Raw genomic sequence first — 27,963 nt, 5'->3', positions numbered from 1 at the left:
AAAAGACAGTGTTGGAGAGTGGTAGATGGCTACTGAAGGTAAAACAATGCATATAATGTCTGGTTTATTTCTGACTAACATACTACGTTTCATTATCTGTGTCTGTACAAGCCAATCAGCATCTGAGATGGACATGCCCTGGTAATGCAGGACTATTTACTGAGAAGATTTTGAAAGTCAATAACAAATTAAACACTGTGGTTTTTCTTTCATCATAACCTGCAAGCTATTTTTAGTCATGGCCATTCAGTCAATATCCTCTAGAACAGTGATTCACAAACTTTTTGTTTCCAAATCCCCTCATGTGTCCAATAAAAATATTCAATTTACCCTCCTGCTGTTTTGCTACACCAGTGACAAAAACACTTGTTTCTGAAATGTGGATATTTCACTGAGGCAGGTATACTGCATGGTGCATTTTCACCTTTGTGTGGTTTATTGTTAATCAATGATAGCAACGAGCTCAGATCATTGCACATTTCTGTGGGGAATTCTGGATATAAGTTGTATCAATCTATCTAGGTGTGGAGATTGTAGTGGTTTTTTCCACTGGGACTGTGAGCACAAGGTACAAATTTAAGGGAATTAAAATACACAAGGCTTGAGCACTGTTGATTATTGAGTGATGAGTTAGACTGTGCAGCAACCGACACCAGCTAATAGTTGTTAGTTGCAGCTAAGACAAAATAAGATAGAGACACTGATTAAGCCTAGCCTTAGACTAAATTCTATTTTTATTGGAGATTCTATGTACAAAACTCAATTCAGTCCAGGACTAAGCTTAATCTGTGTCCTTGAACCCAGCCCATAGTCTTCAAGAACTTCAGTCTACAAGTCCATTCATTCACCCACATCAAACTATGTTGGCATATTTCAGAGAAAGAAATGCAATCAAATTTTCTTCTGTTATCTTAAAGCAATATGGCTCTGCCTCACATTTGTGTTTAAGACTACCACCCAATTATCCCAATATTCATGATATACCATACCAGTCTGGGTGCCATATTCTGTTTATAAAGCGGTATCAGCATATATCATATGAGAACTCACCAAAGATAACACAACTTCTTTGCACAGGGCAATGATAGAGTTCCTCTGTTTAACTGGCAAGTTAATGCTAGCTAGAGTGCTAGCAAAGCTGCGTTATGGAAAGTTAGCCAACTACAAAAACAAACACGGACTAGCTAGCTAGCCATATAGAGCAATATGAAAATGTATGTTTTCCTTGTTGTACACACAAATTAGAATGCTGCCAGTCATGGTGCAGTTATTTAAGCAGCTATCATGGCAGGTGGAGGTGGTCTCTATTTTGCCAGTGAAGGTTTTTGCTGCTGGTTTTCTGCTTGAATATTGTTTCAACCTTTCCTGCTCTTCAGCAATGGCTCATAACAGCTGAAGTTTAAACCAGGGGTTGGCAATTCTGCAGGGTCGGTCTAAATGCAGGTTTTCATAGTTTAACTGTAGTTTATACCACAATAAGATGTTTCAAGTTGGGACACAGGAGTAGTCGTCTACTAAGTGAGTCATGAGTGTATCATGAAAAGTGACTAAAATACCAAGTTCTAAAAAGTGGCTGAGCTAATTTAATCATTAAGAGCAGAAATTGGCATAAAATCCAGAAACAGACATGGCCCTCCTTGACCAGTCCGGGTATAAACATTTCAACCTTTTTTCCTCTTAGAGATCCAAAATGGATTATGTTACAATGTTTATGTGTGCCCTAAGTATCACGACAAACAGTGTATGAAAATTCAATTTAGCATGGCTGGAAGACAAACCAACTAATAGAAACAATAAACAACTATCTGCTTTGAAACAATAGATTATTTTATATTTTATATGAAGTGTTCATTATTTATTTATTCAAATATTGATTTCTCTCTCCCTCACTTCATCACCGGAGCAATCTGCGTGTCATCTAACAGCTCCCCTGGCTGCTCTCTGCCCTGTGGGTCACAGCTCCCCAGTTGAGACACGCAGCACTAGAATAATATGCATCAATGAAATAAAACGAGCATGATAAAGTACACTGCGATAGATTGTCCAGGGTGTATTCCCGCCTCTCGCCCAATGCACACTGGGTTCAGGCTCCAGCACTCCCTGACACCTTGCCCAGGATAAGCGGGTATAGATAATGGAAGGATGGATGATAAGGTACATCCAGCAATTTCGACTGGGGAGTATAGAAAAAATAAGCAGTTAAAACTCATAAAAATGCTGTTTCACCTCCTTTATGTTAGGAAAAGGAAACTTTATTGCAGATAACAGATCATAAAGATAGAAAAGGTAAGGTGTTATTTATGTTTATTAATCCCTCATTTTCCTATTTTTTATTATGTAATTAAATGAGATGTTCTGAGCTGTAAAAGTGCACAATTCATCAGGAGGGAAAGGGTTAGGGAGAAGGGTGGGATGGGATTATTCTGAAGGAGGAAGCCGTGAAACTGGATTTATAATGGTTTTATCTATTTTGATTTCAGGTTTGCTACTTCTGGGATCAATGTTTCTTCCCCTTCATGTTAAATGGAATACCTCCACATTGATGGTATTCTAACACATGCCTGAGTGATATGTTTGTTTCTTTTTTTTTGTTTGTTTGTTATTTTTTACAAAGATGGATATTTTGCATCCTTAGACCTTTGCTAAAGTTACCACAGCAGTGCATTCAACAATCACAATTCTTTCCCTACTGCACCACAATACAGTCAACATGGGGGTACAAAGTAAATAAATTGCCCATTCTAGTCAGAATTTATGAAGAGGTACACACAGTGGACCATTATGTTGTCTGGTGAAGACCATATAGTTGAAACATGTACTGAAGATGTTGGTAAAAGCAGAACCTGCCTGCTGTAGAATATACGTACTATAGTGCACCCCCTAAGGTTATATACAGTACATTAGGAGTGGGTGTGCTGGCACATGCATACATGTGCATGCACTTAATCGGGTTTTCGTTTTCAAAAACGGAGTGTAGCACAGTGGGTAAGGAACTGGGCTTGTAACCGAAAGGTCGCAGGTTCGATTCCTGGGTAGGACACTGCCGTTGTACCCTTGAGCAAGGTACTTAACCGAAATTGCTTCAGTATATATACAGCTGTATAAATGGATACAATGTAAAATGCTATGTAAAAAAGTTGTGTAAGTCGCTCTGGATAAGAGTGTCTGCTAAATGCCTGTAATGTAATGTAAAAAAAATGTAATACTAACTCACACCACTAAATGCAAAAGCTAAAACAGCTATCTGCTTTACTTGTAGACAGGCTTTGTAAACCTGTCTGCAAAAAGCAATTATTTCAGAATTAGTCCAAATGTCCATTAACTTTTCTCCCTCTCTGGGTTTTATAATAAAGCCTCTTAAATGCACCCGGCTTTATTGATTCTGAATAATGCATTAATGTCACTGCTTTGCTTATCTGAAACTTGGTAATAATAAAATCAGAAGCCGCTCACTACAAAGTAGACAGACAGACAGACAGACAGACAGATCTTTATTGTCATTGTGCTTAGAACAATGAAAATCTGTTTAGCAGCTCTTCAGCAGTAAAAATGTATTCCTTATTCCGTAACCCTGTTGTTCTAGAACCCCTTCTCTGTAATGTGTAAAAAAGCTGTATACCAAACAGTGAATGTTCATATTTACATTAGTAACACCTTTATTTACAGTTGTTCTACTTTGTACCACTGCATTTGTGTATATAATATGGCAATATGTCTCACAGTATTCAAACTTACAGAGACACAAATCATTGAAAATGTTTTTGTCTGCTCTGGAAAGAAAGCTACAGAATTTGTTAATGTTATCCTATGAAAAAGACATCTCAAAATCAGGAAAACATTAAAGCATTTCTGCTACCCTCCCCCACCCCCGACTACCTTCCCCACCTCAGGCATACCAAACTGTAGATTTTTGTGCATGCATAGCAGTTTTGGTTTCTACCTTGCTTGCATACTATAATTTTCTGCAATGTCAGAACATGGTTCTAGAGACTTCAGGTAAAATATCAAAAAAGAAGGTATTCACAAATTCCATTCAATTATGAACTAATAGACTGTTATGTAATCCTGTGTACTGAAAGGGGAAGGCTGCAAATAATTCAAGTTAGCAGTTATAGTACAACAATGATTGGTCAGAAGTTTAATAAGGCTTTATGGGAAAAAAATGAAAAGAAAAGCAGAGATACAAAGCCTTGAAGTCAACTGCCAAATTGACTTGAACACCAGTTCCTTCTAAAAAAATAAATAAATAAAAAATAAATAAATAAACTTTTGTGTCAGTGAAATGTCTTCTTCCCAGCTGAAATAAATAAGCAGTTAAAAGCCTGGTCTGATTTTCACAGCTACAGAGGTATATTTACAGTAGATACTCAGTAACCGGTCATCATTGCCAATTTCACACTCCTTCCGAATTCTCTGCTTCATCTTCTCAGCTTTATCAGGGGCCAGTAGGGGAATCAGCGGATCTGCAAAGTGCTTGGCTCTCTGCCCAAAGACAGTGCTAATCTGCCCCCACCTGCACCTTAGCTCCATGGACCATCCCGTACAGCAATTCAGGCTGGGGCCCGCGGGGTCTTTGTTTATAGCAGTTTATTTCCACCTCTCCTCTCCTGCACTGCCGCTGCGTAATGGCTGCTCAAATTCAAAGCTCTCGGGAGCAGCCCTTACCTTGTGAAACCGCAGACTGTTCCATCTGTGTCTTATAATATCCGGATTTTGTATCTTCTTAACAATAGGAACTAATACTCCCTCTGTTTGTTTTTTTTTTTTTCTCTCAAAGTCCATTACCATAAATAAACAAAAAAAAAAAAACAAAGCAAAAAAGCGTACTTTCGGAAAATAAACATTGGAGCAATGCTTTGCATGCCTATGAGACAAAACAACATCTCACGATATGCATGATAAAACATGCACCATTTTCTTAGAACAAACAATCTTGCTTTACTTGTGTCGTTCATTTTATATAGCTTTGTTTGCTCATACCAATGCTGGCAGTCTTTTTGGACGGTACATATACTGCATAGCCAAAAGTATGTGGACGCCCCGAACATCATACCCATATGCTTGTTAAACATCTCATTCCAAAACTATGGGCATTAAGTCCCCCCTTGGCTTGTATAACAGCCTCCACTCTTCCGGGAAGGCTTTTCAGCAGATTCCACTAGACACTCGAAGTCTGTCCGCAAAAGCCTCTGAAGCTACATTTCTAAATTTATCATACTCAAATAAGAATGGAATGACTCATAACACCATGTTTGAGTGCCTTTTTGCTATTCCAGTATTGCTTACATTCATTATTTTATAGGTGAACTAAATACAGCCACTACTGCTGGCAATTACATGGCGACCTGCAATTTGCAATTGCCTTTCATTTGCCTAACTAACTGAAGTAATAGTGGAATAGAAAACAGGGAAAAGGTTTAACGTCCTCCTCAAAAAGAATATACTGCCAGCTATACACAACGGCATTTAGCAGGCTACACATTGCTGGTGCAACCCAGCCCTGTACTCCCATTGAATCATCCCAGACTGCAGAGAAAGCACTATTTCAAGTGAGCTTGCTAGTTAGCTAGAGCTCACAGCTGGGATTGATTTGCAAGTGTACTTTACTGCAAAACCTGTGACAATCCAGGTTCTTTGGTATATGATAAATGGCTAATCCAGTCTCTCCTGTGTGGTTATTGCTCATGCTCCAGCAGATGGGAGGCATTTTTTATTAATTTTGGTTTCCAAAATAGTGCTGCTGTGACTGTATGAAGTCACAGGAAATGCATGAATAGCTGTCAACTATCCAAAACTCTCAGTAAATGCTTTTGAGACTCACCGGTGGGTTCAGATAGTACAATAAGCGGTGGGTATATAATGGCCGCCTGTGGAATGAGCAATAAATAATGCATTAGGTGCTGCTTTAGTGGGGTGCCAGGATGAGTCATTGTCCCTTACTGCACGGGAATGTCCTGTGGCATGGATCAAAACCTGATGCCACTGTTGACAACGACATGTTATTGGCTGAAGTTCAGATGGCATAGCCCACATTCACAGTGGAGTTATATTGGTCAGGAGGGCATCTACTAGAGTGGAGGCAATCAGTGTAATGCACCGAAGCAGAGATACTTTGTGTTATTTCAGTCGCATTAAGAACGTAAGTTCAGTGAAGCCATTTGCCAACTGCTAGCTACACTCTAGATAGAGTGGTTTGATTTTACCGTCAACAACAGCCATTGACCAAATGTCAAAAACCAAAAAAAAAAAAAATTAAGACGGGGGACTCGCGGTCTACTGTTATTAAATACTAAGTTAATCTTGCAAACGGAATCTTGAATCATGCTGTATTTATTAAAAGTCTTACTCGTTTCACATCTCGTGTCAACGTGGATTCTGGAACAGGCTCTCAATTAGCTGCAATTAAGGTGCACAACCTTATTTAATGCAGCTGTCGCATTTCAGCGAAACAGAAAACCGCGCCGTTGAGCGCTCTGATTATTTTTTGTCACAACCGGCTGAGAGGAAAACAGAAAATTACAAACTCTCGTTGAGACAGAAGTCGAAAGAGAGCAGTTATTGATCTATTGAGGGACGAGACTGTATTGCCATGATGGCAAAGTATTGTCGCCAAACTTGCGTGTGAGATAGACACTCCCAAAGAGATCCACAAGTCCGTCGCATACTCGCTATCGAGTTTAAAATAAAATAACAGGCCAAATTCATACTGAGTGAATGTCGATGTTGGTTACAGGTCTTATGTGATTTACGACACATTCCTGTGTAATTCAAAATTAGATATAGACCAATGCGAAAACAAATGTTGCTGCATCTCATTTTTATTGGAGCGCAACGGCGCGCGTATGAAAATATGGGTAGGTATTGCCAATGCCTAGTGGACAAGTGACGCATTGAATAAAAGAGAACGTGAACGCGAGCAGGGACAGTTTTTTATTATAACAACCAAGACGATGGTTTAGTCCTTCTACAAGCTCTCATTTCTTAGATATTAGAAAATATATTGTATTACCAAACTTCAAGATCCTTGTATAATTATGGACGAATATATGGATGTATAGCTACAAACTGGGCAGTCGTTCCTGTTGTAACGCAATATATCTACGTATAGTCTTACTTTTAAAATCGGAATTTAAACTCCGTGTACTCCTAAACAGACATAAAGCACATTATTAATAAATGAGGATTAAAAGTCGTCATCTGAGGAAGTATCACATTCTTGCGCATATCCTTTGAGGAACGCTAACTTTTAAGTAGATTCTCAAATCTTTTCGTCCGGCGATTAGGCGGCGGTCAATTCTAACTGTAATACCAGTCAGGCAGAAACCGTTCTTCTAGCTCAGAGTGACAGGCTTCGAAATGAACCTATAACAATTCAGAATTTTGCCTTATTCAAATGCTGGAAATCCATCAAACCACCGGATTTTCAAACAGAGAAATGTTTCATAAGGACATCGCAAGCCTGGGCGCGCTGCTTATATGCAGCTTACTTCTGACAGTTCAGTGATATTTAGTCATAAGAAACACTCACACTTTTCAGTGGAATGTAATGATGCTCAAAATATCGAATGGGGATGCTTTCCAACAAATGACGTTTGGGCTTTCTGAAAACAGCAGGTAAGACGATAGTTATTTAATTCATCTGTTCTGGTGCGCTTAAATAGGATTATATATGTGTGTGTCTGTGTGCGTGTCCTTTCATAATAATCATACGTTAACTTTGTGTGAAGTCATACATGTTACAGCCTTTATCTTGCAATATGATTGCATTTGCTCCGGGGTCAAGGCAAATCAGTTGATGTCTTTATTACTGTTTTGGCATGTCCTTATAACTCATATAAGGACAGTTTGAGTAAAAATGAAATAATATTGATAAATTGCAATAACATATATATGTGTGCTTGCTTGCTATAACGTCATTCAGATAGTCTCAACACAGTGTAATAGTACCGTGATGTGCTACTGTACGATGCTGTCTACTTGCGACCATGATAATATATAGCCTATGTAGTGTAGATTATAGAGAAACTAAAACGTCTTATAACGAGGATAACTATGTGCACACTGCTGGTGCTAGCGGTTATACCACTAATGGTAAACGAACTTGTATTTACCCTATTTGAGACGTTTCGATGTTTTATAGGTTGACTGGCAAATAAAACTTAGGAAGTATGTATTCTGGATAGAATGGAATCCCATTATTTACTAAGCTCATTTCTAATATAGTGTAGAAATAAGTACAGTGATGGTACAGTACATAGGCTACATTTATAATATAGCTACCTATCACTATCACAAATGTAAACGTGCGCATCCCTTGCTAGCGCAAGGTCCTTTGCTTTGTGTTAGGGGGCCCTCCCGATGGTTCGACTAATCATCTAAGCCCGAAGATTTTGTCATAGTGGCCCTGTAATTAATCATGATGCTCTCTCTCTCTCTCTCTCTCTCTCTCTCTCTCTTTCTCAATTTGCATAATTAGCACAACAACCACAGTTGGTTTGCCCACATTGGCGCTGTATTTAATTATTCTAAAAACTGAAGTATGACTTATGTTTCGTTAGTAATGTCCTGAAAATAATTATGAAATCAACAGAGTAACTTTCATATGATTGGATGAGCTTTAGTCAGATTGCTCTGCTCTCCCTGTGCTCTGGTGACACACATTTTAGGTTTCATTTGTATTAAAAAATTTTAATTAATATTTAAGTGTCTTACTCAAGATGGCAACAGATGTATTTCTGCCCAGTAGTCTAAGACCGCACCTCCAGGTGCCAGAGACCTTTGCAGTACCCACTACTTTGCAGCTACATTGTGACACAGCTGACTGAAGACAGAAGGGTATCGGTTCAATAGCTGAAGACTAATCAGTTAATATGGACAAAAGCGAACACATTTTGCACAACTGCAGGAAGATACTTCACAAGCCCATTCTGATATACATGGCTGCTTTTGTTTTATGCATGTTTAATCTGTTTCTGTTTCTTTGCAATGAAATATTAAAATTCATTTGTTTTCCATTAAGGTGTCATTATCATTGTAACCTCCGCATTAATGCTGTGCACATTTATATTTTGACTTGTGAGAAGTATTGTAAATGCTTGTGTAAATGCTTATGAGAAATTTTAAATGATATTACATTTCGGTTGTATTCATTTCGATCATGCTTTTCTCCGGAATGATATACATTATAAGATGTATGATGTTGCATACTGAGTGCATGCAGAGTTTCTGTAGACAGTAAAGAGTTTGCATTAGAGATTGTGAAACCAGCTCCTTCCATTGTACACTGGAGGCGTTGTGAGGTCTGTTCTGCAAACAGGCCTACTTTACCGAATACTAATGCTGTACTAAATGAAAAAGCTTTGTTGAAATCAAATGCTTTACAGAACACAAAGACTTCACTAAACTCAAATGCTTCACTGAACTTAAAAACGAATGAATGCTTCTGTCACTGTTATCTATTCCAGTAGTGATCAAATATTTTTTAGACTGAAGAATCATTTGTGGCAGTTTTATGAACTTGCGCTGTTTGAAGTAATACTAATAATCTTCATTGATATAGCACCCTAATGCAAAAAGCATCCCAAAGTGCTTTACACAACCATGGAAAACAGATTTAAAAAATTGAAATAATAATAATCACAAATAAAAGCTGTTACAATACATATATATATATATATATATATATATATATATTTAAAATTAGGGTTTTTCAAAATCCAGAGATAATTTATGGATGGACATTAAAAGGACAGTGGATAAAAATGAATAAAAATGGCAAAACAATACATTTCTCAAATCCTCCTAAAAAGAAAACAACTCACTTGCTTTTAAACTGCCCTTTTGTTGGTACCTCCCTAATGTCTAATAGCAGGGTGTTGCATACTTCAGGGGCATAAAAACTAAAAATGTGTCCCCAGTTAACATGAAGAACACTATGCTGGTTGGAATTTAATGACCTAAGGCTGTGTTATTGCTCATAACTGTGGAGTATATGAGATATATGGTGATGCTGAGCCCATCAATGCTTTAAAACCAATTAAATTACCTAAAATCATTTATAAAACACATGTGTAAGCTAATTCAGAAATCATCATCTCGTCTGACCGCAACAGCTGTTTCCAGCGGAAGTTCCAATGCTGAACTTCAGTTCCAACTCGGTGTTACGGTCAGATAAGACCAAACTTGGGGCTGCTGGGTGGCTCACTCAGTTAAGATACAGTACCATTCTGTGATGCATGGATGAGCCCCTTATATTAAATCCTGACTGTGCCAGTGCCAACTGTGGCGATTGCATTACCCATGGCATGGGAGGGGTTCAGTCGGTTAGGAGTCCGTGTTCCATCCCTGTCTAGTGACCCCTGCTGGTCAACCGGGGCACCCGTGGACTGCAAGCCAAAGCCGCATATGAAAGGACTTCCTCTGCCTCCACTCTGTGTGAACTTAGCTGTGGGCTGCGATGTAAAATGACCGGACTGGTTACGCCTCTTGTTTTTGGAGGAGAACCACGGATGTCTTTAAGTCTCGTCAGCGGTGAAGGATTGTGGCTGCGGTGGCAAATAGCTAATCGGACATTCCAAATTATGGTAGGAATCGGGACATGTTCAGGCCTACGTTGGGTGCCAATATCTTTAAATTAAAAAAAAAAAAGATGAGATCAAGATTTAGCTTTTTGACCACCCGTGCCAATGGTGGCATCAGAAGAGGAATGGACTGTGTTCACCAATCTCATAAAATATGTAGAAGACAGCTCAGTAATGTTGTGATGGAAGATGGCTCAAAGTACCCAAATCAGTGTAGGGAATAATTGTAACATTTCTTTTCGAAGAAAATATTATTTGTTTAACAAAATATTTTTCTCTGGGCAACTGTATTGGCACAAAATAATAACTTTCACATGTTTTTATATGTAATATAGTACACTACCTGTGTTGTTTTATTTTGAACAGTCTTCATTGCTCATTTTTATCAAGGATGTGAATAATTTAGTGAGCACTGAATATTTAGGACTCTTGGGAGCAAGTTTATGAATCTGGTTTTATAGCATTTGGAGGCTTGCATCTGTGTTGTATGTTGGGTAATACTGCAGTGTTTCATATGGATAGTTTAGTATTTTTATGGATCTTATTTTATTGCATAGATGGTGTAAGATCTACAGTGGAATCTATAAAAGGATTCTGATGGTTTCGCACCCTTTAAACCTTCGCAAGTACCAGAAAATATTATTATGCAGATTTCACATAGAATCGAAGTGGGTGGAAAGCACACGCAACTGCATTGCCAGGGAAACTGTGACATAGTGCACCATCTGGGTCATGTGCATGTAAATTGTGTTATCTTCATACATTTGAGTGCCAAAATAATTCATTTTGATACCAAATCGCAAGACTCAATGCAGGGCATGCCTGATCTACAACGGTAATCACAAGTTACCACTTGCAATGAGCATGGATCTTCTAAGATAAAATGAGACCTAGCAATAAGGCAGCACAGTCCATTTTACAGCCATGCAGTGTGTATACCTGTCAGTGACCATGGCATGACCTCATGGTTGCAAGAGAGAGACTGCACTAACAGGTTAGGCAGTGGGTATTACATGCAAGGATATCCCTGTTTGTGTTAACAGGGACATAAATTATTTGTCATTACAGGCATCCTAGAATTGCTTGATGACAAAGACGACATTAAACTTGCATCTTGTAGTTTTAAGTAGGCTATTTAATTGGAGACAAATATTTAGGCACCTGCAATAACTACGTTACTTTGACAAAAATTATGGAAGGGTTGAATTTTGTGAACTGAGATACAGAGATTTTCCAATATATACAGAAGAGGTCCTTTTGCTATTCGTTCAAGCAAATTTCATCTGTGGCTAAGTTATTTGTGTGTCACATTAAAATGAATCCCTAATAAAATGACAGGTCAGTTTGCAGTTAATGTTATTGAATCAGCTTTTGCTCAACTTCAGAAAGAGTTAAGAGGAAATCAGCCTCTTACTTTGTAGAACTCTGCCATTTTTGAGTTAAAAATAATTCTGCTGTAACTGATGCAGCAGAGAATATTAAACATGACAAGATCAAACAAGATTTGGGCATGACCCAAAAATTCACTGTAAAATATTTTATGAAGGCTGTCGTGTTGTTTTGTTACTAAAAATGAGACACATTATTGTACCTGTTAACTGCGCTCGATAGCTGTTTTGGTGTGGATGTGCGGCTGCTTGATTTCCATCAATAATACTTGAGGGAATCCATTGTTAGTGCGGAATGAAGTGTTCACAGCTGTAAATGCACTAAGTCACACAAACTGCCCATATTTTTCATGCTGTCATCTGGTCTACTAGTGAATCTCTTTGTGCTGTTAATGTTGTTTGCATGTGGGGAAATGTTTTAATTGCGTTACATTGCATTCATTTAGCAAATGCTCTCATCCAAAGGGATAAGAAGTTTAATTTATTCACTGAAAATGCTTATTTTAGCACAAACATTAATTATTTATATGTTTATATATATATATATATATATAATATATATATATATATATATATATATATATATATATATGGGTTCAAGGATTCCTACTGTATGCTGTAGTAACAGTAGTGATTTTATGAAAGCCTGTTTTAATGCAGCTAGAATCTGTACAGATAAAGCATTAACAAGGCACCACCTTTGTGATTAAGACATTCCACCTGAGCCCTGCCTGAGTACAGGCATTATTTATCATTTCTCAGAAAGCTGTCCCGCCACCCTGCCCCACATTCCCCCTGTGTCCCTCCTTCACAGACAACGGGCACTTTCTGCCAGGCCTGAATGGAAACTGTAAACAGGGCAAGGAGAAAATAAAGATGGCAGATAAGACGCATTGGTATTCAGCAGCGTTTCGAGCGGATAGCCACGGACCACATCTGATAATGTTCAGATTCGCTTTCCCATTTGTTTCGGGGGTGAGGGGTCACTGTCGGATGGGCAGCCAACTTACTGCGCAGGTTTGGAGGGTCTGTCGCAGGAGTGTCTGGCTGTACATGCTCACAAAGTCCCACTCAAACACACTCACAGGTGTAGTGCACTTGCCTGCACCCCAGCACTAATGGGTGTAATGTACTGTACCTGTTTGTATCTCAGAATTGTTATACTCACAGGTGTATAGTGTGTTGCTCAGTCACTCGGAGGCAAAACAGTCTATGTTCCAGAGTACTATGTACTTTTCCCATATACAGTACCATCCATGTATGGTGTACAGAACTATGCACACACACACTCCCATTATTGAAAAAAAAGTCTTAAGAAAATGATGCTTTGAGACGTAATTGGATTTAATGTTTCTCACTACCCTTCAGACAAAAAAAGATTGTTTGGATATTCAATTACCAGATCTACTCAACATGTAAAGCAACAGCATCCAAGTAATCTGATTTATTGCCTAACTATAACATATCCTCTCAAAGTGCATTGTTTTTTGTTGGAGCTAAATTCATTTTCTTCTTCCTGGATGTTTACATTTAATTTGTTGAAATGTCTGACATTGAGAAGCAATTGGCTTGGATTCAAATTGATTCAAACTAATGTTTCTTTCACCTTAGTCTTGTCAAGCCTAGCAGTAGGAATCTAGGAAACGTGTTAAAATGAATTAAAATGTCAATTACAGAGACAGGTCCATCAACCGAAGGAGGGATATAAGCAGTATTCGGGTCAAGATAGTTAGAAGTACCTTTTTCACACAGAGAGTTACTCTTTTATGAAATAGCTTACAGGACTCATAGCAGAAGTAGAGAGACTTGCTTTGTTCAAAACCTGGCATCACACATTGCTCAATGCAGTTCAGCAAGCAGAATGCAGATGGGTTGAATGGGCTGTTCCCATCATCAAACATTCTTCTGTTCTTACTTTTCTCAAACAGGCTAATGACAAATGGCAAAACCATTTGTTGTAGGATCAGTCTTCCTGCCTCCTACGTGAAGTGAAATCCCTCGACGGTTTCTCTTTTCTAGAATGGCTCTCTGGGATCGTAAGAGCTTTATTTATTTTACGACCCCGCCCGAAACGCCTCTCGGCGTCCGGTTTTTATGTTTTAAATGATTAGATTTTGACAGAGCCGCGTCTCTCAATCAGCCCGCATCGCTGTTCCACGACAGATGGGCGCAGAGCGGAGACACGAGGCCGGCACAATGGAGCTGAACTAACCCACTGGGAAAACCGAGCGCGCTGCTCCGCGTTCAGTATTTTACCCCAGATATCTGCTTTGGGCTGTTTACGTGAATACCAGCGCTCAACCAAACCTCTGTGGAAAAGACAGATAGCCTCTGTGCTGCTAGTGGGTGGGAGGGACTTCCTGCTGCAGCAGGTCAGGTGGTCCTGTGGTGGCGCCCTCAAGTATTATGCAAGGGTAGCATTGATGCAACCTACACATAGCCTAGGCCTTCAGGGGGACTGACCTGGTTTGAGTATAACTGTGGAACTATAGGCCTCTCTGTGGAGTTTGCATGTTCTCCCCGTGTCCGCGTGGGTTTCCTCCGGGTACTCCGGTTTCCTCCCACAGTCAGAAGACATGCAGTTAGGCTAATTGGAGATTCTACATTGCCCGTAGGTATCAGTGTGTGAGTGAATGGTGCGTGTGCCCCGCGATAGATTGGCGGCCAGAGTGTAATCCTGCCTCTCTCCCAATGCACGCTGGGATACGCTCCAGCACCCCCTGTGACTCTGCCCAGAATAAGTGGGTATAGAAAATGAATGTATGGATAGAACTGAGAGTTACAATAAAAATTGACTTTGTCAAGGGAATTAATCAAAATGTAAGAATTTTTTGCAAATTTAAGTCTTATGAAAAGGCAAATAATTGCATATTTATTCACATAAAATATTAATAAATATGCAATTTATTTTAAATAGCTGTGAAACACAGTTGGACAAACTTGCATCTTCAAACAAATGTACATATCATGTTGTGTGTGCCAGCTTGTTCCAAACCAATAAAAACTTTGCAGGTAAATGAAAAATAACAACCAACCAAAGTAGTTACTTAAAATCCTTACCATTTTACCTGTTTGTTCTCACTGTGAGCTAACAAGGCAGAGGTTGGAAAGAGTTCAGACAAGCTGTACTTTCATGGCTGAATATCCCGAAAAAATATGAAGAATTGCCACAGGGGTATCTGTGTTGGCATGCATGAGTAAGCCTGCGATAACCAAGTCTGGCCAGCCAGAGTTTCAGGATAAATGTGGATTATGCCAATCAGATATCAAGTTGAAGTAGTGCCAATTTATTTAGTTTTCTTTTGCCATTGCAGAAGACCAAACATTGCTTAAGGTGAAGCTGAGAGCTTTTCTAGTACTGCTTGTGGTATGTCGAAAGCATTTAATTATGTTGTCTGTGTTGCCTGTTGACCAAACAGCCTGAGATGTCTGTTCTCGGACAAGCAGACCGAGGTATAATCTTGTCTCCGGTTGCTGTGGTCTGTACCTGACAGATTGTGTGATTAGCTAGATGGGAGAGGCACAAGAAGTCTGAATACCAAAGACGTGAGTGTTAAAGGAAACTTTCTGGGAATAAATACCAAAAAAATGTCAGGCAAAAATTGTTAGCATTGAAATATTTAAGAGTGCTGTCAAAACGGATCAACGCAACAGACGCATTTTAATATTTAATGTTTTCAAAAGTTGTCCGTGACTACCAAAGCTTCACTGTGATTGAGGCAAGGCAGTATAGTGTGATCTCTGAAGACTGCCTTCAAACAGTCAAACAGCTGTGAAATCTATTTCCACGTGCGTGAGTTTTATTCAGCTCTTAAATTCCTGTTCCATGTGAGTGGGTTTTATGCAGCACTGAAACGTTGGTTCCACCTGAGCGGTAGGTCTTCAGTAATTAAATTGTAGTTATATGGGTAGAGATTGTGTTCAGTACTGAAATGCTAATTCCATGTGAATTGATTGTATCCAGTAGTTAACATTCTTCTCTTGTCTCCACAGCTCCTGGCCTGTTGAACATCAGCAACGTCATCAGTTACCTGTTCGCTGCCTGTAATCTCGCTCCTCATTGGTCATTGTGGCAGTAAGACTCACTTCAACCATGGAGAGCCTGTGCGAGCTGCAGAACCCACTCTTGGACAAGACCAATAAGCACATGGTCGGTGATGACTATGGTTACCAGGGCGACTTCCCAGCCAACCCGTGTCAGGAGAACATTATCAGCTACTTTGTGACTGGTGGGGGCGGCGGCCAGGCCAAGGCCCACCAGCTGCTGGATGCCACATCGCTGCACCTGGCTGTGGAGGCCTTCTATAGGCCCAACTTCATCCTGTGCAAGGACAGTGCCCTTGCCAAAAGCAAGGACTGCAAGGGGGAGAACTGCGAGACCACCTTCACGGAGGACAAGGAGGCAGAACCCGAAGCCCCCAGCACGGAGGACCCACAGGCCAAGCTTCTGGGGGAGAAGGAGGTGAAGATCCAGACCGTTTCATATGATGTGGAGGAGGAGGAGTACATGGAGTATGAGGTGAGGGCTGTGGAAGGTTGGGAGTGGGTCGCAAGCACGCTTGAGAAGAGTAGCTTTGCTTTAGATTTGTCCAACTCAGTTCATGAAAGTAGAGCATGCTGGGAGTTTTACGTGGATTTACACATGGATTTCCTTTGGGCTGTTGGGTTGCCTATCTTGCTGAGGCATATGGGATGGTTGGGTGACCAAGCATCATCACACACCAGGACCGTCCTCCTTGTTGTGCTGATACCTGCAGTGCATTAAGGGTACTCTTCTAATCTAGTGACTCATTAGCTCAGCAGTGTGAAAAGCAGAGGTAGCTGACAGCATGCATTTTGTTTACAAAAATAAGTTTTCTACAATGGGAGAAAAACATTTTTAAAATGTATAAATATTTTTCTTCTGGGAGAAAATGATCGTGGGCACAATTATAAAAAGCAATTTGCATTTGTAGAAGAAGTAGGAAACCATACTGCGAGAATCAAGCAAGATGTATTAACGTTTATGTAAATCGCGTTTTTTCTGTAACGCGTGTAACGGTTTTGCATGCAGATTAGAAAGAGGATCACGGAGTCCCACAGGGGCAGAGCATGGGTGAATATTAACTTCAGACTGCCCCTGATAATGCAAATACACCCCTGCACTCTCCAGCTAATTAAAATGTAGCTTTCCCACTTACATTCCGGCGCTGTCTGATTTGAACAAATTCCAGCCAGTTGGCAGTTCCCCTAAATTGCTGACTGCTTTTATCTTCAGAAGTATTCGGTGTACGTGCATGTACGAGTCATCAAACAAAAGGTAGGATTTCGAGTAAGTCGATGGATTGAAGTTGTCTTTGGTTTTCCTCACAGGGATATGTGAGCTTCTTCTGTCTAAAGCAGTGAAGTTTGTTTCTTGTGTGTGTGTGTGTGTGTGTGTGTGTGTTTTTCAAATTCCCTCTGCTAACATTTGTCAGACTGTAATTTTGTATCTGTAACATGTGTGAATCCAACTTTTGTACTAAATGAATTAGTTCCTGAATCTGATCTGCAGGGATCGTACCACCCGCTACCCTTCCTTTTAAGCAGTGATTGCATGTTAGGCCTGGGTCCTCCACAGAGGCTGCAGGCTATTTTAAATGAAAAACCTGATATAAAATGTCCAATGTTTCGTGACCAAACTGTATCTCCTGGCCAGACAAGCTGCTTTAAAATAATCAAAATCAGAAAAGGATCGATCTCTGTCAGTTACATTACCAGAATACAGCGCATGATAGCGTCACTGGAATCCAGTTTTGGCATTTCAGTGTTGAGAAGTTGTGGGAGAATTTGAAAGAAAAGGAGAGGAGCTGCACTTTTCTCCAATCATTTAAAAGGGAGGATCTCATTAAAGCTCCTCTGTGTTGGCTGTGTAGGACTACATATTAGAGTGATTTAAATGCATGATACTCTTCAGTGAGTAATGACCATCATTATAATTATTTTAACTATGATAAATGGCATTCATGCGTTTCTTCTCTGCGGTGTATTATGCGAGTGATAATGGTTGTAATTGTGATGATTATAATTATCGTCTTTGAATATTCTCCTATAACATCAGACATCCCACAACCGCTTTTTAATTTTATTGTTCGGTTTTACTCGGTAACAGTGTCCTTGTGATGCAGTTCGGTGAAGTAATGAAATGTTGGAGTGACAGGAAAATTGGCAGTTGTCCTCCCCAAGCTCCCAGGGTTGGAGAGATGAATTTGTCCTTTGTTTTAAGAGACAGATTTAAGTGGTGGAAGTTTTCTAGTACTGTTACATTTTGCTGCATTCACAAACATGCCAATATGAACCCTCTTTCACAGAAATGTTGCAATATCGCTAATCTCCAGAAGGTGAGGCTTTCATACTCCCTGCAGTGAAGTACTGTAGCTCTTCTGCACTGAAGAAATTCAGTTAGCTGTCACTTGGCAGAGTAACTTAGCAACACCTGTTTAATGTATGCAGAATTTACATATGTCTCCTTAAGGAGGGAATAAACAGCCTGGTACTGACAACACAGTCACTTTCCAATAAAGCCATTCTTACTTCACCCCTTCCACATGAACACGTGTGTCACAGTATGTAAGAGCAGTTGTATTTATATTTCTGCTTGATCTGTTTGCAGATCAATAGACCTTCTTGATTGATCAGACAAAAACTCAGAAAATCTGTAGCGTCCACATTCTGTGAATCTGAAAATACTCAGGTAGAGCTTCAAAGCTGTGGAGCAGTTAGGTGAGCAGTACGGCAGGTGTTACAGAATTGCAGTCACCTGTTCTGCACCTCTCTTATTGGCCGGTTCTTTCACATACCTTCAATTTAGTGTCTGGAAAGACCCAAGAAAGCTTAAATCTTTTGTCACAAATGGTTAAAATTATTGTCAGATTTTGTATAGGGCAAGAGAGATAGAAAAATCTGATTGCTTCAGATTTCCTTATTATTATTATCAGTAGTAGTAGTAGTTGTAGTAGTAGTAGTCGTAGTAGTAATTGTAGTAGTAGTATTAGCAGTAGTAGCAGCAGTAGTAGTAGTAGTAGTGTAACTCTTCACCATAAGAAATGGTCATGGAGCTGCCATTTGCCAGTTATGAGTCACTCTCTACATTAATCACTGCTAACAGCGATAGGCTCTGCATTTTAAAATCTTTTATTTCAATATTAGTCAGTGATTGTGCTTTTGTGTGCTGATTCAAATCTGCCGTGAGCTGAATCATCATAAAGAATCCAGTTCCGTTGCTATCCGGTGACTTCCACAGGATCTTATGATCACAAACCATATTTGTGCAATTAACCTCATAAATCATAGCTGACATGTTACACTTTACATTTCATCAGCACCTGACATGGATGTTATAGATTTTCGACGTAGCACGTGAGTAGCAGGCAGTCCTGGAAGGTTATATTCAGCACTAAAATGCTGGTTTCATGTAAGTGGGGGGTAGAGAGCTGCACTCCAGGGGGAATAAAATGATTTTTTTTTAAATTGTGTCCAGCGATATCTATTCTTGGATTAGGGAAAGGGGGGGGGGGTGGAAGGGATACTATAAATTGCCTGGATTATCTTCAGCGATGACCTTCCAGGTTGACCCTTACATCCACTGGATGATTATGGTGAAAAGAAGCAGCTTTTCTTGTGCCCACCGGCGGCCCCATGAGGATTACGCACTTACTTCCTGGTTGAAAACCCGCACGGATGTGTATTTTTAAAACACGCCATGTGGCTGTCAATCACAGCAGTTCATGTATAACAGAAAACCCAGAGTTGGATCAGACTCAGGCATTTGGTTTTGTCATCTTGCTGTTGTGTGCATTTTTCAAAGCTTCTTTTGTGGAAAATCCTGAAGATGTTGTGCCAGGAAGGTAGTCCCCTTAAAATGTTTAAATTCGTCTAGCAGGGGCTTTTCTGCATGGTGAAACGAGCAAGGTTGTCTTCATACTGCATCCCAGTCATAGTCGATCCGCGTTGAGGAACCTCCTACTTCTTAAACGTGCCTTGTTTGTTTTTGCTCCAGTCCCCCACAGAGCACGGCTTTGTTTCATCCACAAAGCAGCGGGGGTTGCAAATTAAGTCGCATCCGGATAAAACGTTTATACAAGCAATGGTGTGTTCTGAAGAAAAAAATACTCTCAAGGTGACAGTTCCTCTCCTGTAAGGGTGTCTTGGAGAATGTAGTCCAGATCTCTTAAGGTCTTTTTTGCAATGTAACTGTAATGATAACTGTATTATTATAAAAATGTAATTTGAATCATCTTCAAAGATGGTCACTGCTTTCATCTGTGTTGAGAGGTGTGTACGACAATAAAGTGCTGTTTTGTGTAGTGAGCGATTTTTAGCTTATCAAAGTTAATGTTTATATTTGATATTCGTTCAGCTTGTACAGCAAGTGGAGTGGAGGCCTGAACTCCACTAAAAAAGACACTGGAAGAAGGTCCAATGTTTTGATCTCTACACATTAAGGTCACAGATGAACCAGAAGTATTTCTCAATTTAAAAATATTTGACTTATCTCTCACAAGCATTGTACTGTAGCTACTTTACACCCGGCTCTGTCCACAAAGTGAAAAGTAAATTTCTGAAATAAAAATTATTTCTGGTTCATCTGTGACCTTCATTTGGAGATGAAAGGGCTTTTTAGTTTGACATCAAGGGCCAGAATAATGAGAGTATTTGTGTGGTCTTTATTTATAAATCCATGCCTCATTGGCCAGGTTAGATACCAGTAAATTATCCAGATACTAAACTGAACATACAATGAGTGCCTGTGTATTTAACCTTTGATGTGAACAACAGAGAGAACCACATTTGTGTGGAGCTTAATTAAACTCCATGCATAATCGGAAGCTATTGATTATAGAATACCTGGAAACACAATTGTCAAATGTTTCCAAACCCATACATGAAAATTTAATGACAACTAGGGAATTTGAATAACCATTGACCTTATAAAATAAATAATAAATAGGCTTCTGTAGGCCAGTGATGGAAATGTTTGAGCAGCGTTTCATAAAAAATCAATGCTTTAGATTGTGGGAAGTGGAGTTTTTTTTTGACAGAACCAGAGAAGAATAGAGAGGTTGGCCCTTGCAGAGCTCACCATTGAGCAGAGCTTCCCTTGGTGCCCAAGGCAATCTGGGCTTGCTGAGCTCCACTGGACAACGGATGGAAACCTGCTGATCGCACCAGAGCTTAATGCATAATGGCCTCTCAGCAGTTCAGAAAGGCTGAAAAGTTGAGGAGGTTTTATTGATATTCATGTTGAGGTGAATTGTGTAACACAAAAGTAAAATAAAGTAGAATCCTTTTCACACATTCAGGCTTATTCCAGTTTTCCTATTAAGACTCACACAAACCCACGGACATATTCACACATTCACACATAAACATCGATACACACATATACAAACACACTCAAATATATACTGTACTGCATTTAACAGGTTCACCATATGTTAGAGAATGCCTCCCTGAGCATTTGTTACAAATGACCTGATCAGGGATCTGCTCAGTGGGGTGGATTTTGTATTTTGGCATATCGTTCACTAATGTGGTTGATTCTGGTTGGATTCTGAGACCCAGCCCGAAAGTACTGATTCACCCTCCAACTATTAGAATGTCAGGAAAATACTCATTATCAAAATGCGCTTTGTCCATTATATGCAAATGGCTGAGGGTGTGGTGTTTATAGATGAATGTACAGATACAGGTTTCTCATTTGGCCAAGGAAATGGGAAATGGCTGTTTCTCCACCCACACGTTCCAAATGGCTGTGGAGGTCTGATGTATTACCACAGATGACTCATTCTACCAAGTGAATGCAAAAAACAATGGAGTTATTCTGTGGAACATTGATGAATCAAAATTAAAATCTCAGAGAAATTTGTATTTGGGCAGTGAAACAGTACCTCTACCATCTAACATCTGCCGCTGGTCCATTGACTTGCGTATCTTCACTGGACCTGGTTCTGGCCCATCCTTATTGTTGGTTCTGATATATTTCTGGCTTTGGTTCTGATGAGTTCTTGCCTTGGTGTTACAGAGTGACTGTTCCAGCGACAGCGAGAGTGAGGATAACTTCCTGATGGTTCCACCGCGAGACCACCTCGGCCTGTCCATCTTCTCCATGCTCTGTTGCTTCTGGCCCCTGGGCATCGCCGCGTTCTACTTCTCTCAGGGGGTAAGATCACTGCCCCACCGAAGGCACGCCGCTCCTGCTGACCACCCATGCTAAAGGTAGCAAAGCGGTTAGCACCTGGTCAGCCTGGTTCATGTGAGGTACACCCATTTATAATTCAATATGTCTCATTCTGAAGCATAATGTAAGAGGCTTGACTGCATATTAACATCATAGTATTAATTTATTTCAGTTATCAGAACTACACTGTAAACCGCTAGTGGATATATTCATGTATTGTGGCTGAATATCAACTGCGCTTTCAAATTGAAATTACATCTCAGGTCGCTCCCATTGTCCACTGTCCTGTCACTTTTTTCCTCCAGTCCAGTCCTAGTAATATGTTTATTGGTATGGAACAGCCCGATACCACGTGTCCAAAAACCATATGTGAACACCCAACATACAATTGAAGAGTACAATTGCGAATATTCCCACTTATAAGATGAGAGGGGCATTTCAAGTCACATGTTTTGTTTTCACATGTGAAAATTGTAGTTCACATTGTAGTCACTTTTTGTCACAAAGGCACATTTCACATGTGATTTTTTCATAAGGCAGGAAAGACAGTTATAAATAGTTTTGTCGAAAATTAAATTAAAAACAAAATAGCTGGTTTAAAAAAACTAGGATTATTGCATACTGTGATTTTCTACTAAAAATGAAGGGAAAAAAGACTATAATAAGTTCATTAACATCAGTCGGCCTGACGGGAAGGGTCTAGCTGATCAAAGATTTTGTTTGATCAGCTAGATCAAAGATCATACAAATAAATATGTTTAAACATGAGACACATTCACAGCTCATTACCACAGACTTGCTGAGACGTGTGCTTCTCCGTGCTGTGACAGTAATATACAGTGATATACAGTATAATATGAGTCACTTCTGGCCACAGGGGCTGTCTGTAACTAGGAGAATGTCCTTTGGTTGAGCTGACCTCCAGCTGCATACCTAGCAACCGTAATGTAGCCATGATGAATCACCTTTTTAACCACAGCTGTTAGACTTCAAGGACTGTTAATCCACAATTTAAACATTGAAATAGGTTCATTCATACATTCAAATTCAAAGGTAGGAGTTGAATTTTATTTCCTCCTAGGAGTCACTGCAAAAGGGTAGGAGGTTGTACATCTGGCTGTGAGAATGGATTTTTAGCATATTTCCTGGATTCAGCGACAATGGGGAAACCATGGATACAAAAAGTGTGACTCACACAGCGGATTTGGGTGGTTAAGCGGGCAAGACGAAACGTTCACATTTTTTCCAAATGGCAGACGAACGGTACAGTCCGGGAGGCAGGCCTGTCGGTGCATTATTAACTGTCGGAGGGCAGCGGGAGGAAATCGATCGCGTTTCGGGGGGTTTGGAGATCGGGGCGCTGTGCCGCTGCCGCGCACAGCCTCCCGCCGAGAGAGCAGTAAGCGCACGGCGTTCGCCCAGGGCGAGCGCCCCCAAAAACAGGAGTTTTAAAAAAAGGGCCCCGTTGATGCAGTAGAGCTGATGAGGCTTATGGACACAGGGGAGAGAGGGAGAGAAAACAGCCTTGAGCCCAAGATAATAGTCACATTCAATTAGTCAAATAATCTGTGTTCGTTTAATCTGACTAATGCCGCTTTCTTTTGTGGCGTAGATTAATACAGTCTGCAGCTGCGGAGCTGTCAGTTCTGACGCTCGGAGCTTGTTGGTTCTAATTAAATTCACTTTTTGATAATGCGGCGCTCAATATTAATCACGTTAGCCGCGGAGCCGGAATGAATTCCCTTCGGATCCGCACGGAGCGCATTTCCACGCCGTCTACGATAACGGTCCGAGTTGATTATGTTATAATAGAGCTAAAAGGCACATGCTCAATATTTTAAAAGTACTGAGCACGTTCTGAAACTGCGTGGGAGCAGGGCTTTGAGGCTGGAGCACATCCGTTTTCAGTTTGTAATTTAAATTTGCGCATGCAAATTCCTCACACCAAGGCTGTGTTCATTAAATATCATATTAATGGTCCAGCCATTTTTTTCCGGAGGCATCACGAGTGAAATCCAAACACAGCATTACGTCAAGACTGTAGACACTTTCCGACTTCAGCAAATAGCATTGCCTACGTTCAGAACTTCACCACTCGGTATTCCGAGCTTATATTGTATTCCACAGGGACTAGCTGCAACTTGCAGCATAATTATTCTTCTGAATCGAATAAAGGATTAATTAAATAATTAAATGGTGCGTCTCGGTGTTATTAAAGTAATTGAATCTGAGAGCTGAGCCGCATTCAACGCACTTAGCCCCTGGTGCAGTGTTCTGTTCAGAGTTTGCTGCAGGCTCATTCTAAAAGCCACAATGCATTCTTTCTCTGCACACAAATTTAGCGCCACTTCATGTTAGCAGCGGCACATTAACAGCAGCACAAAACACTGATACCTCAGCATCACCTTGACTGTACAGCTGTAGTTATGCAATACAGTCTCTCTCTCTCTCTCTTTCTATCGCTCTTTCTATCTATATATCTGTCTATCTATTTCTAATGATTGTATTCTGTTTCTTCCCTAATTCACTTGGATTTTCAGACAAGTAAAGCCATCACAAAAGGAGACTTCTCCCTGGCAAGCACCGCCTCCAAGAGGGCCCTGTTCTTGGCCGCCCTCTCCATCACCATCGGTACGGGGGTCTACGTGGGCGTGGTGGTTGCCCTCGTCGCCTACCTGTCCAAACCGGGGCACGTATAGCGGCGGGGCGGGGCCCGGCACACGGCCGCCACACCGATCGGCAGGACGTCCCCCCCCCCTCCCCCCGTGTATGCCCGCCATTGTGAGTGAGACTGAGACAGAGGGACGGAGGTTGGAGGAGGTCGGTGTTGACGATTCCTCAGCGTACGGGGCTGCTTTTAACCCGGACCCGCCTGTCACTCAAGCCTGTTCCGTCGCTGGCCAAAAAAAGGCGCGGCGATCTGTTCCCCTCCTTTACTCCGACTGCGGCAAACTCCGTGGGACGCACAGCAGGGCGCGTACGCGAGCGCGAGACCAGCGCCCACTCTGTCTCGCAGGCAGCTCTTCGTTTGCATAATAAGTCCTAACCGCCACCTTCAGACAGTTTTGTCAGAAAGAAACCTACGTCGTCCGGTAGGAACAGTCCTTTCCGTTTCTCTCTCCGCGGCTGCCAAGAACACACTGCTCCTGTTGCATTTCCTTGTGAAATTCCCTCAGCCCCTGCCACCCCCCCACCCCCCCCCCAATCCTCCCCCCCGGATTTTGAATTTTTGCAGGAACTGTTTTACTGTAACCGTCGCAGATGCCAACATGGCATCCGCTGCACTTCAGTGGGCACGAAATGAGTGAACCGCTGGCACTGACATGAAGATCGTGAGAGGCTTCTGCGTAATTCGTCATTTAAATAAATAAAAGTTGGCATGAGTAACGTGTGCCCTTGGCTTGTACAGTAGCTTTCTGAGTGATCGCAGCGACATAACAATCCTACAATGGGGTGTCAGAATCAATCCATCCTTGAGAGATGTTCTGGGTGCCTTTTTCACGGAAGCCTGCTGTTTTTTTCCCCCCCATTTTTAAATATGAGCGCTCCAGACATGCGGTGACATTGACAAGAGGCAGAGTGGAGATATTCTCTATTCAGCTCAGCCACAACCACGGTAAAGGAGAAATCTTTCCCCTGCAGAAGTCAGGAAGACTGAGAAGTGTCACTCTCTCTCTCTGTGTGCCTCATTATCAGCACACAAGGCCGAACACAACCTGCCCTCCGATCTCTTTCACACACTGCTCTTAGCTTATTCTGCCTGGTCACATTACAGCCCTTTACAAAGAAATCACGTGTTTAAAAACCACATGTGAACACCCAACATGTGAAGAGAACACATGTGAACCATAAAAAGTAATCCCTCTTGTAAGATGAGAGCAGAAAAGGGTTGCCTGTTTAAAGTCAAGTGTTTTGATTTCACAAGTAAAAATTCACATATGAGAAATTCACAAGTGGAAATTCTCATTCACTTGTGAAAATGATCATTTCACTTTTTTTTCACATTCACATTCACATTGATTAGCAATCTTGATTTCACACATGATTTTTTTTTTTATAAGGGACCGCACAGAAAGAAACAAATTATAACTTTTGAGTGGATTTTCATGAAATTCATGGGATTCTTGACCATTTTTGCCAATAAAAGACTAAGCTACTGTATCCATTCATTACAGTGTAGATGTGATCTCAAGGGTCAGTTTCGAGCTATTTAAAGCAAACATGTATGGCATCCTAAAACAAACAAATATATGGGACTCCCTTCTATTATAGAGCTGGGAGTAATAAGTGATCGACGTTTTCGCAGTGATTGGTAGCAACCATAAAGTAGAGCAATTTGGAGAGATGCTACACCAGACCAAAATATCAGTGTGGTGGAAGGAACAAAGACAATGAACAAAGAAATGCAATGGTCAACAATGAGACCGCATGCAGAGTGAGCCGTCCGACAGTCCAATAATCATTTGGCTGACCTCCGTCCTTCATGGCTCCACCAACATGCAAGCCTTTGTGTAACGCAGTGGAGCTATAGCCAGCTAAAGCAAGCCTGGTTGAAAGCAAGCCTCCTGAAGACCGAAATTTAATCAGGGTACCGTCACAGCGCCGAGCGAATATGTGGAAGATGGATGGATGGCGAATTTCTTCATCATGCACCTGGAACCATTTGGAAAGGCCAAAGACAGGACTGTAAATTAAACAGAATGAAGCATCATTTCCATCAGCTTTTGGTCAGCGAAACCTGAGCAGCAGTGCCAATTATGCTGTGCATAAGCTGTTTGCCATTCCTTTCTTTGTCTCCTTCTGCCATGCTATCTGAAAAATAGCTGTCTGCCACATAGAGATGGGACTGTCAGTATTCTGCTACCACTATGTGTTATAACATTATAACATATAGTGGTACCAGAACTTACATACATGTATATCAGTGAGTCAGTAATTTATTGGTGAGTCAAGATTAATAAATGTTAATTTAAATGTTGTTAAGAAGGAGACTTTGCTGCCCAGCTTAATAAAACGCCACATAGGATTACATTATGCACATTTGAAAGGAGATTGTAAATAACATAGCGACATGAACATTGTGACTTTGTATGGGAATTCTCAATCTGTGGACAATACTCACCTGTTTAAAATATTCATTATCTTTGGATTTAAAATATGTAATGTTTTCTTTAGGTAAGTATAAATCACTTATTTATGGGGTTTTTTTTAAATACTTGAACCATAATCCATAGACATAATCCCTAAAGTGTAACCAGCATTTTCATATTCTGTGTTATTGCAAGTCATGTGACAGAAATATTGTACTTTGTTCACGTGATACATTGCCTCTCCTTGTGCTTTCTATTATCTGTCATTATGTATCAGAATTAAACCATTTTTAAAAATAAATTTATATTTGGGTGTGAGTTATCTTGGCTTGTTAGCTACTTAACATGTTCCAGTTTAAAAAGGCACATAGGTAAGTTATCTTCTTCTTAGCCTCTATAAAGACTAAGAATCATATTATATACTGAAATCTCCTAACACAAATTGTAAGATTGAACTCTGTCACGTTTTTTTTAAATGGCAAAGGAACAGTAAAGAGAGTGTATAACATAGATATTACTGTTGACTAGCCAGATAGTCAACTTTTACATTCTTTCTGTCTTCTGTTTTTCTTGAGTTTTGAGGTAATGAATTAGATTAATATCTTCATAGTGCATTCATGCATTCATATGCATCACAAAAACATTACATTGCAATTTCATAGTGTTGTGGATGCTTTATAATACATAATACTGCATACATGATGTAA

At 40.4% G+C, this 27,963-nt stretch overlaps 1 protein-coding gene across 1 annotated transcript; it reads left to right on the top strand.

Annotated features, from left to right (window-relative positions):
• The first annotated feature begins 6,449 nt into the window (after positions 1-6,449).
• On the top strand, positions 6,450-27,563 carry LOC135257148 (synapse differentiation-inducing gene protein 1-like). Its single transcript, XM_064339603.1, has 4 exons — positions 6,450-7,614; positions 15,962-16,487; positions 22,011-22,148; positions 24,707-27,563. The coding sequence occupies exons 2-4, from the start codon at positions 16,062-16,064 to the stop codon at positions 24,863-24,865; spliced, it is 723 nt and encodes a 240-aa protein (XP_064195673.1). The 5' UTR covers positions 6,450-7,614; positions 15,962-16,061; the 3' UTR covers positions 24,866-27,563.
• Positions 27,564-27,963: the final 400 nt, after the last annotated feature.

The sequence above is a fragment of the Anguilla rostrata genome, chromosome 6 (genome assembly GCF_018555375.3).
Source record: "Anguilla rostrata isolate EN2019 chromosome 6, ASM1855537v3, whole genome shotgun sequence".
NCBI lineage: Eukaryota > Metazoa > Chordata > Actinopteri > Anguilliformes > Anguillidae > Anguilla > Anguilla rostrata.
Note: the sequence above shows the minus strand (reverse complement) of the source record. Positions and strands in the feature narration are given on the sequence as shown.